The sequence below is a fragment of the Plasmodium vinckei genome (assembly GCF_900681995.1).
Source record: "Plasmodium vinckei vinckei genome assembly, chromosome: PVVCY_06".
NCBI lineage: Eukaryota > Apicomplexa > Aconoidasida > Haemosporida > Plasmodiidae > Plasmodium > Plasmodium vinckei.
The window spans coordinates 574,571-596,528 of record NC_051298.1 but is presented as its reverse complement, the minus strand read 5'-3'; the positions used below and the strand labels follow the sequence as shown (position 1 = coordinate 596,528).

Here is a 21,958-nt window from a genome sequence, read left to right as displayed (position 1 = left end):
AATTCAAACAATGTTTTATATATTTGAGTGTCTTTTATAATATACTATTCAAGTCCTTTCTTTGAACTTAGTGTTCTATCAATTATCGACACTAGCCCTATTATAATATGTTTCATTCATTTTTTGTGTATCCTAACCTACGCAATGTGCATATTAAATATATTTTAAAATTCTTTGAGGTTATTTTTTTTTGTAAATATGTATATATATATTTACTTTAATGTGCTTTTAATTTAAATATTCTCAATTTTATATGTATTATTTCTTTCTTTTTTTTGTTTATAATATATAATACACAACTTTTGTTTATAGTTAAATAAATCATTAAAACAAAATCGTCATAAATTCCCCCAAAAATATTTTTTACAAATAAAATTTTCTTCTGTACAAAAAAATAGAAGAAAAAAATAAAGTATCATTTTTATTATAGATAGACACATATATACTTATATATTTTTTTTATGAATTTGGCTAAAATTGATAGAATTAATTTTAAAACAGTTTTTATATTTTTTTATGTTAAGCATAATAAGCAATAGCGGTATTTTTAAAATTTTCTATCTTTCTTTTTTAAATAGTATATATATTTTTTCAAAGCATTTCACGATGACGCGGAAAATAAAAATGGGCATGAAATATTTTTGTCTTATATATTATTAATATATAATAATTTTTAAAAACATAGTAAATGCGCGAAAATAAAAATAAAATGCTTATAAAATAGAATCTGCGTATTTTCCCCCAATAAAATTATTGTTAAAAATAACCCTAATTGTATATATAAGAAAATAAATTAATACATCGCAATGTAATATTACTTTATATTTTTTATATAAACTTTTTAAATGTGATTAAATATAGAGAAATGTAATTAAAATGAGCACAAACAACAATTATATTAAGAAAAATGTTTTCCTGTCTACCATTTTTTGTCATTCAGATAATTTAAAAGTAAACAAAAGAACATAAGTATGCATTTTTTTAATAGTTCAAATCATAAACTCAAAAAAAAATATTATTATAGAAAAATGTAAAGAGTCTTATATGCAATATAATTTATGCATTCATAAAAAATTCACATAAATATGTACACCTATTAAGCATCTACCTTTTGCTCAATTTTTACATTCTCATCACATTTTAACACTAACTAATTTCAATTTGTAACATTCAATTGTAGAACTTAATAAGAGAAAACATAAGGGAAGCACCACGAAAAGGATACCAAGAAAATAATTATCTGTCTGCAGATAATTTTTCATACAATGAAGATGACCAAAAGGGTAAATAACCAACATGATAAATGAATAAGTCTACATATATATAGAGAGAAAGTTAAAATGAAGAGCAAAGTGTGATAAGCATAAAGGACAATGTTTGATTTACACACCCCAATATAATAATTGAGACATCTTTTTACATTTTTATTTTTTTCTCAAACAATTTTATATAGACATATTTAAAGACGAAGAAATCTATAGTAGAGAGTTTTCTTCAAAAGAAAAAAGGTGCAAATTATTTGTTACTTACAAGAATAAAAAAGAAAATGAACCAAGATTTATAACAATAGAAAAAATAAAAAATAAATATAAAAGTATTAATATTCACGATGTATTAAATGAGAAAAAGAAGTTACTCGATTCTGAAGAAATAAATTTAAAATGGGAAGATATAATAAACTACAACGATAGTTCTTTTGATATTTTTACGATTGAAGAGATAATAAAGGAGCTTAAAGAAGAAAGCTATATAAATGAATTAGAAAGAAACCAAGAAATAGAGAAACATAAATTAAAAGATATAAGCTCTGAAGGGGGAAAGGGGAAAGACGAATATATTGTCCCATTTAAAGCAAAAGGGGTTGTCTCAAGAAATAGCCCTATTTTTGAAAGTACATTTGATGATATATACATATATAATTATAATTATGATACTAAATTATTTAAAGTAAAAAAAAAATCATCAAGTGAATTTTTTGAAATTGATAGAATCCAGTTTTTTTTTACTAGCGAAAATCCAATTTTGTATGCAGAAAAATTATTTAATGCTATTAAGAATAAATCAAATAGCTTAAAAAGAAGAAGACATTATTTAGAAATTGATAATACATTTCTAAACCTTAATTGTATTATGAATGAAGCCGAAGATATTATAAAAAATGATATAAATATAAAAAACTCTAAAAATGTTGATATTGTGGCCAAGGAGCTAAACAGTTTTTGTAGTGTATGGCTAGGTAGAAGCATATCAAATAACAAGTTCAATAATTATTATAGAAAAATAGAAAGGAACCCAAAGGAGATTAAATATTATAATTATGATTTTGAAAATAAAAAAAATATTATTAAACAATGTGTATTATTCGAAAATGAAAAAGTTATTAAAACTTTTTTAGGAATATCAAATAAATGCTCACTGATAAAAATATCTATATTTCATACAGCTATAGAAAATTCCTTTGAATTAAACGAATTTTTTCAGTTGCAAAATACCTCTGTTTTAAAGGTTGGAAAAAACTGGAATAGAATATGTATCCATGTAGACATATGCAATTTGGAGTTATACTAATAATTCGCTCCTTATATTAAATTTGCTATACATTCATATGCGCACATCTGCGTCCAAATTATTTATACATGTATTATTATTTCCATTAGACATTGTGTACATGATTCACCTTTTTTTTATAGTCATTTGAAACTGTAAACAGTATATGGATGAACGACATAAAATTTACAATTGAAGAAAACTTAAAAAATTGTACAAAAGGAAATTATAGTTTAAAGGATATATCTATCGAAACATTTAAATATACCAAAATAAGAATTTTTTTTAATATTTTAAAACTTATGATCGAGAAAAAAATAAATGAAATGCTAATTAGTAATATAGAAAGTTTTGTAGACAACTTTGTACAAAATATTCAAAGTTGTAGAAAGAATAAAAATTATACACCTATATTTGTAATTAATATAACAAAAAAATTTGATTATTCACGATTTATATTAGATAATAACCCAATTTATTTTTATGAACAAATTGAAAATTTAATTATTTCAATTTTGATTAAATATCAACAAATCGAAAAAATAGAAAAGTTAGTGATACCACAAATATTTAAAAATGACAAATTTATTTTTTATAAATCTATGAAAGAAAATGATGTTTTTATAAATGAAAAATTAAATGAGTTAAAAAATATATTCGAAGAATCTAAAACAATGGTAAATAATTATTTATCAAAAATTAACAAACATTCAGATATTTTAAATTTTAATGTTAATGAAGCTATTAAAAATATAGACATAAACACAAGTGTTGAACATATACAAAACATAATTTATAAAAATTTAGAAAAAATACAAAAAATAAATGATACAATAGAAGATAATATAAATTTAGGTGTATTTTTGGTAAAATCAAAAGCTATTAAGCTTTTTATTATTAATGAAATTAATAATTATATTAAAGCCTTAACTAGTATCATTGTTCAAAGGTATGCTTACACAACTTTTTTGTTTTGTCTAAAAATATGTTAAGTTATTATTTTATATATTAACACATATATAATAAAAATTATAGCAAAAATGCACATATACATACTACTATTCACAGTTGCAATATTCTTAGAGCCTGTGCTTATATTTATGCATATTAAATTTCAAATAAAATTAAAACATTCTCCTTTTTTCTCTTTATTTTTTCCAGATATAAGGAAAAATACACTTCTAATTTAATGTTTTATAATTCAATAATTGTACGCTTAAAAAAAAAAACAAATAATATACAAGAAGTATATGAAAAGGAAGAATATATAAAAGGGATGAAAAAAAGTCGTGATTTTGTATCTAACGATATAAAAGAAATTAACGTGTTGTTTAACTATTTAAATAAGTTAAATTATAAATTTTCAAATGAAGATTATTTATCTTATTGGAAAATTATAAATAGACCTAGTAAAATAGAAAAAATTGTAAAAGAAGTTAATGAAAATATTGTTAAGCAAAAAAATGTTCTATTAGAAGAACTCATAAATGAAGAATCAAGATTCCAGAGTAATATTGTTGATATGAAAGAAAATATTCAATCTATTAAAAGTTTTAACGATGAAAATAATTACTTAAATATAAACAAATTTATTTTAACTGTCCAAAATCAACTAACTGTTTTAATAAAAGAATCAAAAGAAATTAATCTTCGAGAAAAACTTTTTAACATTGAAATATCTGATTTTACGATACTATTAAAAATTCAAAACGTAAGGAAATTAATGCATGTGTTGCTCACAATAAGTTAATATATATTATTATATGAAAATTTTGTAAATATAATATTCATTTTTTACATTTTTTCCTTTTCATATTTCTAAGGAACTAAATCTATATCAAACATTTTGGTTAATATGCAAAAGCATAAAAACTATGGATGAAAGATTTGATAAAAAAATAAATTCTTTAAATTATAAAAAAATAGAAGAAGACTTTAATTTTATTTTAAAAAACATGAATACAATTAATAAGCACGCTAATGAGTATTATAAGAATAAAAATAGCTTGATTAAAAAAATGAATGAAAAGTTGACATTTTTTAATTCATACGTATCTTTGCTTATTTCTTTGAGAAAACCAAGTATAAAGGAAAGACACATAAAACAGGTGAAATATAAAACTGCAGAAATTTCCATCTGACCATGTTTCTGTGAATATACTTTATAGATATAAATGATGATACATTTTCTTGTCATTATTACTAATAATACGTTTGCGCATATATTTTATTAATTTGTTTATTCGCAGATTGCACAAATAATTGACGAAAAAAACACAGTCGATTTCAACAATATAACATTCAACGAGTTACTGAAGTTAAACATAAATAGTAAGATAACAAGTATTATTAATATATGTGAAAAGGCAAATAAAGAAAATGCAATTGAAAAGGTAAGAAAAAAAAACATGAGAAACCTGTTTAAACATATTAAAAAATATATTTTTTTCTTCTTCGTTTTAATAAAATGGCTGTCTACTTATATCGCTCTTCACATATACATGTACATATATATTTTTGAATGTTTTTTCCCTTTCTTTTTTGTAGTTCTTGGTGAAAATAAAAAACAACTTTAACAAAATAGAATTCCAAATGAAACAAGAAGAAAATAACAAAATATCTATCATATCAAACATAAATGAAATATTAACAAGAATTGAAGAAAATATCGTATTAAATCAAAATTTATTAATAATAAACATCTATGAAATATATCACATAGATATAATTAATAATCAAAATATGATGATAAATGCTAATACAATTATAAATATTTTAAAGAAAAGCCAAAATTTGTTTTTATATTTAAGCAGAATATTTGTATTAACTGACATATCAAAACAATTGACAAATGAGTCAAAAAAGTATGTACACTACTAATTTTTATTTATATCTTAAAATTATATATGCATTACTGTATATAGAACAGTTCAAAATATTAGAAGTATTATATGCATACAACATGGTAGAGTATAAAATATAGCGAAAAAGACATTAATGCTAATAATACTTTAAACATCAACAACGATGAAACATTACACTAAAACTTCTAAACATTTTTCCCTTTTTTTTAATTTTCAGATATAAACTTATATATAACAATTTCCAAAACATATACAAAATAATTGAGGAAGATAAAAAGCTCGAAACATTTTGCTCGAGAAAAGATACAAAAGAAAAACTTACAGAGTTATATAGCAATTTAAATTTTTTATTAAAAAGTATAAATGAATATCTTGATTTGAAAAGAGAAATATTTAATAGATTTTATTTCCTAAGTACCGACGATTTAATAAATTTAATATCATCAAATATAAATGGTCAAATAAATACTTATTTATTTAAAATATTTACCAGTGTATATAAACTTGTATTAGTAAATGGAAGTATTGTTGGTTTTCAGTCTCAAAGAGGAGAAGAATTATTATTATGTAATGAAATACCAATTGAAAAAAAAGAGATAACCGAAATTTTAGTTGAAGTAGAAAAAGAAATGTTTTTTAGTGTTAAAAAACAAATATATGATAATATTTTAGAATATAAAAACTTAATAAATATAAAAGAAGAGGATTTTCTAAAAAGTAATGATGCAACAAACTACAGAAAATGTCTATCCAATGAATCAACTGCATCATCTATTAGTTCATTTTCTTCACATAATAGTTTAATATATGATAATAGTTGTGATGTAAGACAAAATAAGGAATACAACCAAAATAATGTTACAGATGGAAATATTATTAACAATGTAAGAAATATGGATACGGTACAAAATGAAATAGGTCTTGAAGATACCGATTTAGATATAGAATCATATGGAAACTTTAATAAAAAAATTAAATTTTCACTAACTAAAAATAGCCAATTTGTGTTGATAATAAAGAATTTGTTTTGGTCTAATTTAGTTGAACTATTTTTAAAATATAATAATTTAAATAAATATAAAAATATTTTAAATGAGGAGTTATATGAATACATAAATATAATAAATAAAGTAGATAAAAAAAAGAGTGTATTATTACACACATTAATCATATCTTTAGTTCATAATAGGGATATAGTTGAAAAATTAATTAAAAAAAGAGTAAATGATGTTAATAATTTTAATTGGCTAATACAATTAAAATATTTCTATTATAACAGAAATTTATATATAAAATATTTGAATGAATCACATATATATGGTTATGAATATATACATAATGATAACAAGATCATTTTAACAAATTTAATAAATAAGTATTTTATTTCTATATTACATTCGTATAGTTCAAAATTAGGAGTATGCTCAGTTGGGTTAGCAGGTACTGGGAAAACAGAGACAACCAAATATTTTTCTAAATTTATCGGAAAGTTTAATTTTGTCTATAATTGCAGTAGTAATATAAATTTTGATTTTTTAAAAAATTTATTTTTTGGTATTGCAACCAATGGAATATTTTTCTGTTTCGATGAATTTAATAGAATATCTATTGAAGCATTAAGTGTATTAGCTCAACAACTGAGTAACTTATTTAATGCGAAATCGAAGAAATTCCTTATGAGTAATATCGAAGGCCAAAAAAATAAAAAGAAAAAAGAACAAGTGAATATATTATCCGTTAAATCAGATAAAAGTACCGAAAATAATGAAGTTAGTTTTTCTAAAGATGATAGTTCATATGCTAAAGGGGAAAACGAAAATAACATTGCGGATAAGACATCTTGGGGAAGTATAAATAATATTAACAAATTGAAAAAAAAAGATGAACATAATTTGATAACTTCAAAGAAAAATATACTTTTTTTCGAAGGAAAATATATAAAAGTTAACGAAGAATTTAACATATTTATTATAATAAATCCTTTTTATAAAGGACGAAGTGTTTTACCAAATAATATTAAAGCACTTTTTAGGTTTTTTAATTTTATAAAACCTGATTTTTTTACTATTGTAGAAGTTATGTTATATTCAAAGGGGTATCAATATAGTAAAATACTATCAAAAAAAATTATTTTATTATTTGAATTATGTGAACACAATTTAAGTCGTCAAAAACATTACAAGTATGATTTAAGGACAGTAAAAAAAATAACGTATGTTATGGGGAAAATAATAAAAGACAAAGAGAATAATAATACTAATAAAAATATTTTTTATGAATATAAATATTTATTTATTGCTATTATTGAATGTATTATGCCATCTATAGTAAAGAATGATATATATTTGTTTCTTAATATATTAAAAAATATTTTTTACGAATTATATACATATAATCAATCTTTGAATCATTCTGAAAAGACAGAAAATATGATAGATCTGAGATATATTATATCAGATAGTAGAAATAATGATAACAGTATATTAATGTATTTAAAAGATTTTTATTGTAACATGAATGATGAAAAAGAACCATTTAATTCTGATATAAAAAGGGTTAGAGGATTACAAGAAATTGAAGAGATAGAAGAATTGACAAAAGAAGATTCAAAAGACGCTTGTGCAGATAAAGTAGAAAATAATGGGTCCTACGAAATATGTAATTCAAACGAAAAAAATGATTCTACGAATAAATTTAATCACGATAATGCACTTAATGCAAAAAAAGAAGGGTTGCCAAATGACCAATGTGATGCACTTGTGCATAAGGATGAAAATAGTAATAACAATAATGTAAATAATAAGGATAAGGAACAAAATCAAGATGCAAAAAAAAATATAAGCACTAATAAATTATTAAATTGCAATATAAGGGAATCAATAAAAGGAATAAATAGTAAACATAATAAATCATTTTTATGGAAAAAAGAAATGGTTGAAGATTATTTAAAAAAAACATTAAAAAAAAAAATGTTAGAATTAAATTATGTTGGTACCGATAGATATGTAGGTAAATTAATTCAATTATATAATATGATAAAATTTCATACAGGTGTGTTATTTTTGTCTTATCCATTATCTAAAACAACATCTTATAAAATTTTAAATAAAACAATAAATACAATTAATGATAGAGAAATAATAAAAAGAAAAATGAATGATTATATTATCAATGCAAATGTGATAAAAGAAAAATATTTATTAGGTTTTTATGAAGAAGTATCTAATAAGTGGGTCCATGGTATATTAACTAAAAAAATATTAGAAATAAATTCGACATATAATAGTGATGATTATTTGAATATAATATATTTTGATTGTTATTTACATTCATTATGGATAGAAAATTTAAATTCTGTTTTAGATGAATCAAAAATTTTATGTTTATCTAAATGTGATATTATACCTATACATAATCATACGCGTTTCATAATGGAAACGTCAGATTTAAAAGATGTTACTATGGCAACAATTAGTCGATGTGGATTAATAATATTAAATAATTGTGATTTAAGTATTGCATCATACATATGCTCATATATAAATACATTACCGAATAATTTTGATCCTATACATAAACATATTTTATTAAATTTATTTATGTGTCTTTTTCACAAATCCTTATTATTTATTTGTATTAATAACTTATTTGTTTATGCATTTAATGAATACTATTATTGTATATCATTTATTAAATGTATTGATAGTTTATTTTCATATTGCTCTTTTGAAATTAATGATTCTGATAAAAAAGAGAGCTTTCAAAAATATATTACATCGATATTTATTTATGCTTTAATATGGAGTGTTGGTTCAAATACATATAAAAGAGGAAGAAAGATTTTTAACAATTTTTTATGTAAAAATATTTTAAAATATAATTTAAAACTAAGTTTTGAGAAATTAGATGGAAGAATAATAAATATCAGAGACATACATAAGACAAGCATAAAAAAAAGAAAAAATAACAATTCTTTATCTTCTCTCGGATCGTTATCTTTTTCATATAATGCCAAATTATTAGATGATATAAATATAAAGCCATATGAGTCCTTAAACAAAGAAAATACAAAGGACGCTACCGTAGCAGAAGGGGATAATAATTATAGTGAGGTTATCGATGGAAAAACAGAAATTAATCAAGATACACCCCAAGAAATGAATCTTACTATGAATATTTCTAATACAGAGTCTAATAATACTACAAGTAATAATGTTATTCATAGTAAAAAAATGGAGAGTGAAAATATAAGTAACTATTTGAAAACAAATATAATAGATGATCAGATAAATGACACATTGGATGGGGAACATGATAAAAAAAATTACATAAAAGAAACAGATTCAATTAACGATATAAATGTTATTGAGAATGATTATGATACAGATTCAGATGTTGACATTGATATATATAACGAAGATAATAAAAATATTGATAGTTATTATGAGAACATAAATAGCATATATGATTATTATTTAAAGGTTTATAAAAAATGTAAAAATTTATATAAAAATTATGATATAAACGTTGATAATGAAATTAATAATACAGTTCTCCAAAAATCATATGGAAATTATAGTTCAGATTCTAATTCGAGTAATGATGATCGATATTTAAAAAGGAAAAAAAGTAGAAACTCTAAAAAATTAGAAAACAAGTATGACCCAGAAAATGTAGACGATATTATATACAGTGTTAATTATTATAATGACATTTATAATTTGACTCAAACTCACCAAATATCAAAAGATGCAGAAGTAATAGAAATTACAGAAGAGACTATACCAATTGAAACAACATATCAAACTAATAATACTGTCACTTCAGTGGAAGAAAGCAAAAATGAGCAAATAGAGATGCAAGAAAATATATTTTTAGAAGATAGATGCCTCTTACCTTCTAGAAAAAACAAAGAAAATGATATAAATCATGAAATTAAAAAAATGTATGACAAAAAGAGTTATAATACTAGAAAAGAACCAAAATTAGACATAAACTTATTCGATTTTTATTTTAATTATCAAAAAAATGTTTTAAGCCATTTAACTAATAAGGAAAATAAATTTACATGCATTGATGAATATATGAACAATAATGATATGATGGTAAAACAAAAAAAACAAATATCTATGTTGTATAATATAGATGTGTTTATAAAAAATAAAAAAAATATTATAATATCAGGATGCAGCAATATAGGAAAATCGTTAACTGTTGATTGCTATTTAAATAGGATTATAGGAAACGATAAATTCTTCACAGTTGATTTTTATTTTTCAAATAGTACTACAAGTAAACATGTTCGAAATTATATTGAATCAAAGTTAATTAAGATACGAAATAATTTTTATGGAACACCAAATAATAAAATATGTACTTTCTATATAGATGATATAAATATTGAAACAGAAGTTGGATCTGTTAAAAGAAGTCATTATTTATCATCACACGAGTTTTTAAGAATGCTATTTAATTATAATTTTTTTATAGATGAACACTTAAATTTAAAATATGTTGATGATTTAACTTGTTTAGCAACTATGAACAATTCACACGCTAATAACAAAACTAGCAGATTATATAACAATTTTAATATTATTTATTATAATAATTATAATTATAAAGAAATTCATAATATATTTTTTACTTATTTGAATTATTTATTTAATGTGTATGATATAAATATAAAAAGTCTAGTAAAAAATATAGTAGACATGCAAATAGATATTTATAAGTCTCTCAAAGAAATGAAATATAACAATAATTTTGATTGTTACTCTGGTAGAAAAGCAGAGGTATTTTTAAATTTCTTTGATATTAATAATATTAAAAAAGTATTTAAATATATTTTCTATTTATCAAAAAACATAAATACTAGAAAAGAACAAATACTACTTTATTTTATAAATGAAAATAAATCCTTATATGTAGAAAGCTTTAAATCAAAAAGTAATAAAAAGGAATGTGCAGAAATAATTAAAAACAAATTTAAAGAATATTTTCCCAATGAATTTGATAAAATATATAGTCAGTATAATAATATAGCATTTTGCAACTTTTTAAATTTATATCAAAATATATATGAACAAGTATATGATATAAACGATTTATATAGTTGTATAAATTCGTATATTTCTGAGTATAATAATAAAGAAAAGATTAATTTAATTTTGTTTGATAATATATTAATATATATATGTAAAATTACAAAAACATTTATGATTGAAAATTCGCATATCTTGTCTATTGGTATAAATGACACTATTAAAAAAAGCGTAAATAAAATATGTGCATTCATAATTAACAAAACACTAGTTATATCTGAATTAAATAAAAATAGTAAAAAAAAGGTTTTCAAAGAAGAAATTAAAAGATGCTTATTTGACTGTGGTATATACGAAAAACAGTATGTCTATTATATAAATGACGAAAATAATAATTTCGATTTTATTTTAGAAAATTTAAATAATATTTATAATTATAATGATAGCTATATATTATATAATGAAGAAAACTTAAAAAAAATTTATAATGAATGTAAAAGTAAATGTGAAGAAGAGCATCTAGTCAGAAACATAACAAATATTTATAATATATATAAAAAAACGATAAGAAAGAAATTTCATGTGAGTTTAAATATATCATTAAGAACAGTCGACTATATACTGAAATATCCATATATTTTAAAAAACTCGCATATCATATATTTTGAAGAAGATAATAAACAAGGTTTACACATAATTGCAAAGAATTTTTTCAAAAATATTCTAGAATGTGACACAAAAAAAATACTGAATGAGCATTCATCTGCCGAACCCACAATAAAAACTACAAAAGAACAAATGGGAGATGAAAATGTGACACCAGAACAAACAATAGATGTAAAAAACGAAAGAAAATGCATAATAAACCACAATACAATAGTAGATTCAACACTTGAAGTAGGGCAAATAAATAAAGTAAAACCAGTAGAAGAAGAAAATAAATTACAAGAAGAATGCGACACAAATATTATCAATGATACAAATACTTCTGATAAAGATAAGAATGGAAATATAAAACTTTGCAACAATGTAATAGGTGATGATAATAAATGCATTGGAAACGATAACAAATTTGATGAAGGAACAAATCCTTACACAATTTTAAATGTAAATAATATCGAAATGAATGAGAAACATACATTATTACACGAATCAGAAATGGAAATTATAAGCAACGAAGGAGAATCTAAATGGATAGACAATATTGTGGAAAATAAAATATTTCTTAGAATCCATAAAGAAATTGTATTATTATCAAAGAAATATAAAAAAGAAAAACAAATACATATTTGTATAAATTATAACAAATATATTCATTTATTACATTACTTTGACTATTTTTATAATTTAAAAAAAATCGAATTTGAGAAAAATATTGATTTATATGGTAAAGCATTAAACAAATTAAGAAAATGTGAACAAGACATAAAAATTATGAAAAACTATTTATTAAATATGCAACCTGTCTTAAACAATACAAATATAGAATTGAAAAAAAAAGCAAACGAAATTGAAAGAGATAAAAAAGATGCATATATAAAACAAGCTGAAATTAAAAAGAAAGAAAATGAAATGAAAGCCAAAATAAGAAGTATTACACATTTAAAAAATGAAGTAAATGCAGAGATATCTAAAAGTTTTACATTGTTAAGTGATTCATTAGATAATTTAAATAAATTAAAAGTTGAGCATTTAAGAGAATTAAAAGCTTTTATAAATCCACCATCAATTGTTGTCATGGTGATACAATGCATATTAACATTTTTAAAAGAAGACGAAAAATATTTACAAGGAAAATTAATTAGATCCAAAACACTAAATTATTGGGTCCTAGCTCAAAAAACAATATTCAGAGATTCAAAGGCATTTCTAGAAAATTTAAAAAAATATGATAAAAATGCAATTGAAGAAGAAATGATAATAAAGATTGAACCATTAATCAAAAATAAAAACTTCAATCCAAAATTTGTAAGAAAAGCTTCAAAAGCTTGTGAAACAATGTGTCAATGGATTTTGGCAATTTATAATTATTTCGTAATAAATAAAGAATTGAAACCAAAAAAAGAAGAAGTTATTATGCTAGAGAATGAAATAAATAAAGAACTAGAATACTTAGAAATATGTAGAAACGATTTAAACACAGTAAATGAGAATATAAAAAGAATTGAGACAGAAAAGGAAGAAATAATTGTTAAACAAAACGAATTAATTGAAAAAATAGAAAATATAAAAGAAAAAATTAAAAGATCTAAAATTATTCTAACCTGTTTATTAGAACAAGAGATTAAATGGATTAAAAAAAAAGAACATTTTAAAAAAAAGCGAGAATTACTTATTGGAGATTCTATAATTATAGCATCACTTATGAATTATATATCCTATTTTTCCTATGAATATAGAATTATTATTAAATTAAAAATTTTAAAAATATTAACACAGTTTAATATTCAATATACAAAAAATATATCTATTTATAATTTTTTAGAATCAAAAATAAATTTAGAAAGATGGGTAGCATATGGTTTAACAAAAAGTAAATTTTATTTTGAAAACATTGTAATAATGAATAATAGTATAAAGTATAATTTATTAATAGATCCACATTTTATTGTTACAAATTTTCTTAAAAATTTATATGATAAAAAAAAAGATGTAGAAATACTAAGAAACAACAGTTCTAACTTTATTGACAAAGTCGAAAGATGTATGCGATTGGGTATTATCGTTTTGTTTACACATTACGACGACAGTGCAAGTATATTATTTTCTCCATTGTTTAATTATAAAATAAATAAAAGTTTGATTAATTTGCAAAATGTTAGAAATAAAAAAAATGATAAAAAAGAAGATAATTACCTTAATTGCGAAAATCAAGTTAATATCTTGTCGACGTCATTGAATAATTCTGTTGTTATTGAAAACAAAGATGACGAAAGTTGTAGTATTGATAGTAAAGTACCAATAAAAAAGGATAATGAAAAATCTAACAATATGAAAAATAATTGTGTCAATTTTAATAACAAAATAATCACTATTAATAATTCATTTAATATTTATTTTATCGTATATGGTAATCCACATTTTGATGACAACACACAAAATCTTTTAAACGTAGTAAATTTTAATATTAATTTAAAAATATTAGAAGAATATTTCTTAGAAACTTTAATAGAAAAATTGTCAAAAAGTTCTAATGACAAGAGAACTATGCTTATTCATCATATCCATGATTTAAATAATCAAATTATAAGTAAAGAAAATGAAATTTTATATATTTTAAATTACAAAGAAGATATATTAAGTGACGATGATATTGTTAAAACGTTTGAAAATGCAAATAATTTATTTCATGAAAATAAAAAAAAAATTAAAGAATTTAAAATTAATAAAAAAGAAATTATGAAAATTAGAAAAAATTATATTAGTATGTCAGAACATATATCTATCATTTATCATTCTATGAATAAATTAATCGCTTTTAATCCTTTCTATAATTCTTCAATTTTATCATTTGTCAATCTATTAAATATTAGCATAGATAAATCAGAGGAAAATAAATTATTAGATAAAAGAAAAAAAGACATACTCAATATTTTTACAAAAAAAATACACTATGAAATTTCACGAACTCTTTCCGAAAAGCATCAATATATTTTCTTTTTCTATCTTGTTTGTATGATAAATATATATAAAAAGGAAATTGAATACGATGATTATTACTTTCTTATATATGATGACTATCCACAATCTTTCAATGTGAAAAATGAGGTGGTCAAAATGGTTCAAAATAAACAATACCACAAGCAAAGGAGGGAAAGTATCATAACAGAGGCATCGACCAGGAATTTCTTGACTAGTGATAGGCAAGCTGGTGATGTTGAGAAATTTGGAGAATCATATAACCCCTTTCCTAATTGGGATACTAGCATTGATATCAAAACAAAAGATGATGGAAGATTCAATTTAGAAAATGAAAAAGGCACAAGTTCTGACGAAGATATGCAATTAACAAGCGATGATGAAGATAATAATATGAATCAAGATAATATATCTTTGCACACTCTCGAGGAAAGTAGTGATAAGGAAAGTGTTTGTAGTGAAAAAGGATACAAGTTCACGGATATTCCTAGACAAGCATCCAATGGACAATATGCTGATACACATACCCAATACATGATACTACAACAAAATAATAAGAATGACAATTTTATGAATTCTCTTGAAGATAATGTAATTATAGAAACATTTGAGGAAAGTAAAAATGATGAGGTTATTCAAGTAGATAATGATTCGAAGTATGTTTTCGAATTTGAAACAAAAAACTTGTCTTGGTTAAATATGAAAGAATATATCAGCGTAAAAAAATTGATAAAGAAAGAAAAATATTATATATTTTTTAAAAAAGTATTGAATGAATATGAATATATATTTAGAAATATAAAAACAGATCATACAATATTACAACATAAAGATATAAAAAATTTATTGGGTGACTTTGAAAAATTAATAATTTATAAAATATTTCATTTTGACATATTAAAATTAAATATGAATAATTATGTAGATCGACATTTAAATATATCATCACAAAATTATGCAAAAGACTTATATAAATGTTATGAGCATTCATCAAAAAATAAATTAATTCTAATTCTTTCTGAACACCGTTTAAATACAGCAAATGAAATTATGACATTAAGTGAAAAAATTACAGGAAAAAATAATTTAATAATATACAATAAACATGATAAAAATTATTTGCTCAAAATATTAAACGATGCTATTAAAAATGGGTTATGGGTGTTAATTGAAAATGCTCATTTAAATATTCATCTTATTTTAGAAATTGAAAAATATATAGAAATTTGCAATATACAATATTCTAATCCAGAATTTAGAATATGGATAAGTACAAGCTCTGTTACATCATTTCCTCATTATTTATTAAAATTATGTGTAAAAATTACATTCGAAAATGCTTATAATTTAAAGTCTTCTCTTATTAATGTTTATTCCAGCATTGATGAGGATGAACTAGATGATGATGGGGAAAATCAGCCAGGAGAATTAGATGAAGGAGAAGAAGATTTAGATTGTAGTGGATATAATGATTATGTAGATGATGATAAGAATCTTGAGAATGTTGACGAAATGAGTGAACTATTTAACTTGAACAGTAAGGATCAGAATGATGATTGTGATAATTTTCCATTTGAAAAAAAATCGAAGAAAACAAAAAGGAATGAAAACGAGAAAATATTAATAAATAAACTAAATTTTATTTTATGCTTTTTTCATTCTTTAATACAAGAAAGGAATAAATTTAAAAATAAAGGGTTCAACAACGTATACGAATTTACAGATATCGAATTAAAATTGTCTAAAAAAAATATATGTAAATTTTTTAATAATAAAAATATTGATATAAATTTATTAAGATATTTAATTGGTAATATTATATATGGCGGTATAATAATAGATCGCAATGATCAAAAATGTTTTAATATTATATTAAAAAAATATATTAATGATAAAGTTATATATTCAAATAGTGAATACAAATTTAATAATTCTTATTATTGTCCACACAGCTCAAATAAAAATATATTTTTACGATATATAAAATCATTACCTTTTATTACAGACTTTTCAATATTTAATTTACACCCATCACTTAATGTGTTATATTTAAAAAATTATAATTTAAAAATTTTAAAAAACTTAGAGCGTTTAGAATGTGATGTATTAAAAGATAAGAAGGATGTTCATATATTATATATAATAGACATATTAAAAAGCATTCTACCACCTTTTATAGATTCTAATATGTTAAAAGATATATTTTTAAACAACTTAAATTGTTCTATTGTAACATTCTTGAAAATTGAAGCCGATAAATATAATAATTTATTGAGAATTATTTATAACGATTTAACTAACATAATAAATTTTATAAAAGGAAAAGGAAATTTTGAAAAAATATATAATACCTATAATTCTCTAATGAATTTATCTATACCCAAAAAATGGATAACGAATTCGTTCTATTCAAAACTACAAATATTTCATTTTGCTAAATTAATTAAGTTAAAATTTTCTTACATCGTCAAGTACATAAGCAATTTGTCCAACAAAGTTTTTAATTTGGCGTCCTTCATTTCTCCGAAGGTAAAATTATTAAAATGATTCATACTAACCAACCGTTGCATATATGTTCCGTGATAGTTTATTTCCAATTTGTAATAGCTCATTAGAAAAAATACGGCAATAAGTTATCTAACTCAGTAGCTCTTTTTATGGCTATATATATCAAGTTTGTTCGACCACATTTATACGCATATTTGCCCATTCTATTATTATTGTTTATATATCAACACATTTTCATATGAACATGTTGCATATATGTGTTTACCACGTTTTTTACAGAGTTTAATTTTAGCCATTCGAGAAAAGTTTAGTAAAGAAATGAAAGTCGATGCAAATAATATAAAATTAAAGTACGAACTATCATCATATTTTAATGAAGAAGATATTAAAGAAGATAGTTATTTTGTTGGGGGGATATTTATTGAAGGAGCCGTTTTTGATGTTGCAAATTTAATAATAAAAGAATCAACAAATAAAGAATTATATTGCCCTATCCCTTATATTAAAATCGACTTTATCACTAAAAACATACCTACTATCAATGATAAAAACAATAAATCGAATTTTCAAGTTTTCAAATGCCCAATATATAAGCATATACATAAAACAGGTGCGTTTATACATGATATATTCCACCACATAATGAGACCTTTGTGTCTGGCCATTCCTAGTTCTTTGCACAATCTCACACTATATACTATGATTCGTATAGCTATATATATAACAACTTAAATAGATATATACATCGTTATAATACCATAATTTCTTCCTTTCTTAGATAATAGCTTGAATGATAATGAACCAATATTTTACCTAACGCTCAATTCGAAAGAGAAAAAAGAAAAATGGATAGAAAGAAATGTATCTGGTGTCCTAATACTAAAGTAGAAACATACCTAAGAATTATTTACATATAAAAAAATGTATACAAAATCGATAATTGAATATATTGGATGTGCACACCGATTTTTTGTTTATGAACGTTTTTTAAGAAACATAATTTTTATTGTGTTATAGTATGTTATTTTCCACATTTTTGTTTACATAAGATGCATTATTTGAAACATAAATCCACACGTACACGGATGAAAGTTCAATACATTCCTTAGTATATATATTGTGAATGACTTATGCATAAAAAATGTAATATATATGAAACTAGCGAAATTGTAAGACTACACAAAAATATATTCCCCATTAATATAAAAAAATTATTTATAAACTATAAAACTTTAAATATTTAATTTTTAAGGGATATCTCATTAATTTACGATTTTTTTTTTCATTCATGTAATAATTATATTAAGAATTTTCCTTTTTTATCAAGCATACATTGTAGGATTTCCGTAAAGCTAGTATGAACAATTTATACATATCATTTAAAATTAAAATGAGTCAGTATACATAAATAAGTATGATCTATAATTAGAAAAAGGAATTTAAATTTTGTATTATAAAAAAAATATATTTACAACATATAAATGTAAATTTTTGTTAAATAAAAAAAATATGAACATTTTTTTGGTTATTAATAATAAACGACAAATATGATTGAAAAAATAGCACAGCACACTTTTCATTTGATATGCTCACATATTTGGTAGATTTTGCGTAATACATTTAAAATATTTATGTACTATATTATATAAACATTTATACTTTTTATTTATATACATTATATATATAAATATAATATTGTAAAACAACAAAATGAACAGCTTAACAGAAAGAAAATGAATATAGAAAAAAAGAACAAATCATTTTTTTTATGATATATATAAGGCACAATTTAAGTGTTGATATCTCATTGTAGGAAGTTTTATATTTTAAGAGCTGAAACAAAAGCATATACCTATTTTTTAGCATTAACTTTTCGACTAATAAATGCTTTATGTATATTCATATATACAGAAATATATAGATAACGCAAAAAAACATAAAAAAAGAAATTGATACGAAATATAGAAATGAATAACATACTACTAAGGATCAACAGTAGAAAAGCAATACTACCAAGTAATAAACGCATGTTTGTTCATTTTAATTATCCTTATAGAGTCGGAAATTGTGTTAATAAGAGTATAAATGCAAAAGCTAACTTTAAGAACATTATACAAAGGAACATTACAAACACGGCAAATGTGGACAATAAAATAAATTCAAATCGGAAAAAAAGAATATATATGTTAAGTATACTTATTAGTAGCATATTAGGTTATGGCGCTTTCAAATGGGATGAAAAAAAAAAAATATCAAATTTTCTAAATGAAATGACCGAAATATCTGATGATGTTTTTGATAGGGTAGATAATATCGTACTATTTGTTATAGATAAAAACAAATTGAGTGACGAAAAAAAAAAAGTTCAGTTTTTAAAACATGAAATTGAAAAACTCAACATTAAAAATTTAAACTATCTTTATACATTTCATGAGGAAAGCAGAGATTTTGCTTGCTATATTTATAAAGGAAGGAGACGAAGAAATATAACAAAAGAAGAGTTAGTAGATACTAGTTCCATAAAAGAAATATTTGAACAATTTTTTGTACCTATTAGTGAAAACGCTGAAAAATTAAATGAAGGAAATAATGGGACATTCCCAACGTACGTAACGCATGACACATTTGAAAAGGAGGTAATTTATAAAAATATGTAGCTCGAATTATATTATTTTTATAGTTTCAATGCACATATATATTGTGCATACACTTTTGAAATTCTTTTTGTTTTCTAGGTTATTGAAGATTCCAAGAAAAATGACATCCTTTTAGTTTTGTTTGAAAATACATGCTTCTTATGCTTTTTATACAAGCCTTTTATAAACAGCTTATACAAACTATTCAAAGAGAATAACGTAATTCAATTTTTAAAAAGATATACCCATAACTATGTATATTGTCACTATTTCAATAAATTTTTACACACATATAATATATTTGTCTTTGTTTTTATTATTTAGATTGAATTGAAAATAAAGAAGTATAATATTGAGAAAAATGATTATGCGCCAAATATGATAATTTCTAGGGGAACACCAACCTTTTTGTTTTATACCAAGTATGCCTATGCAGATTTATGATATGTGCATGTGGAATGGTCATGAATGGATATATATATGTTTCTTTTTTGGTTAACTTTTCAGAGGTAAAGGAACGAAGCTCGATGAATATAAACCAAATGAAATTATCGAAAAAATAGATAAGGTATACTATTTTTTGAACGAGTATCTTTGTTTTATTGCACACATTCGTAAAGCTTCTATATTTATTTATAAAAATTAATATTCCTTATTGTAGATAGTTAAATTACCCAGTAACATTAAAGAGGAAATTATAGACAAGGTCGAATCAATACATGCACGAATGCACCAATTTGGATTGCTAACAATGTGGTATATTTTTATTAAAATCGGAATACGAATATAGTTACAATTTATTTGGATAAATGCCTATATGTTATATTGTAAAACATACGAATATATTTATATTTTTATTAGGACGACAGAGTCAAAGGTTATAGAAAACACTCTTATAAAAAGACATATAAAGGATCTACCAAATGTAATACTGAACAATATATCTGTCTTGTGCATATCATGATTTGTATTAAATAATTGTTATTTATTGCATATAATTATATAAGGTGCTTATATATTTATGCATTAACATATTTGTTACTTACTTTTTTTATTTAAGAGTACCGACGACGAAACTATTTACAATGAAGTGCTAACTGCTCTTATAGAAGAGGATTCGCAAAGAAATGACTTAATTGAGGATAGTTTAAATTTTACAAATGAAAAAATAAAAGAAGCCGAAAAGGGTTGTTACGTAGCAGCTTTGGTAACTTCAAAAAATGCATTTATACATTATCCGTATGCAGTTAAAAGAAATTGTATATTTTTATATGCTTTTACTGGATATTCTTAATGGCTATTTTTTTTTTTTTTTTAGATGATGGCTAACGAATTAATAGACGAAGAAAAAAAATAATTTAAGCTAAATATTATTGCCGTTCAGATTTTTTTAAGAAATTATATATACAAAAAAAAATATAATAAAAATTGCTTATAAAAATATTGTGTGGAACTGAATTTATTTATATAAGAAAATAATATTACAATTGCTGAATTTAGTAGACAAAAAAATATACCACTTTTTTTTGTTTTTTTAGCACCTATTCAAAAAGTGTTAAAAAAATAAATAGTTATTTAATATAAAAATGATGACTGTTCAGAATATTTATTAAAAACAAAAAGAAAATGTGTTATTTTTTATTATATTTTTAAGTATTTGAAATATTATGAAATAAAAGGAAAAAATTAACATTGAATATAGAATGTAAATTTATAATAG

The 21,958-nt window shown here is 22.0% G+C and overlaps 2 protein-coding genes across 2 annotated transcripts; both read left to right on the top strand.

The window, feature by feature from the left end:
- Positions 1–876: 876 nt before the first annotated feature.
- Positions 877–18,490, top strand: PVVCY_0601600 (dynein heavy chain, putative; the record flags this gene model as incomplete). Its single annotated transcript, XM_037634125.1, has 11 exons — positions 877–951; positions 1,181–1,283; positions 1,454–2,505; positions 2,691–3,496; positions 3,709–4,258; positions 4,371–4,655; positions 4,797–4,940; positions 5,095–5,411; positions 5,629–17,560; positions 17,882–18,212; positions 18,381–18,490. 11 exons carry the CDS (start codon positions 877–879, stop codon positions 18,488–18,490), a joined length of 15,705 nt encoding a protein of 5,234 aa, XP_037490272.1.
- A 1,079-nt stretch (positions 18,491–19,569) lies between these two features.
- PVVCY_0601590 (thioredoxin-like protein) lies at positions 19,570–21,595 on the top strand (the record flags this gene model as incomplete). Its single annotated transcript, XM_008627299.1, has 8 exons — positions 19,570–20,238; positions 20,338–20,457; positions 20,563–20,660; positions 20,746–20,806; positions 20,900–20,994; positions 21,100–21,163; positions 21,299–21,445; positions 21,557–21,595. The coding sequence occupies 8 exons, from the start codon at positions 19,570–19,572 to the stop codon at positions 21,593–21,595; spliced, it is 1,293 nt and encodes a 430-aa protein (XP_008625521.1).
- Positions 21,596–21,958: the final 363 nt, after the last annotated feature.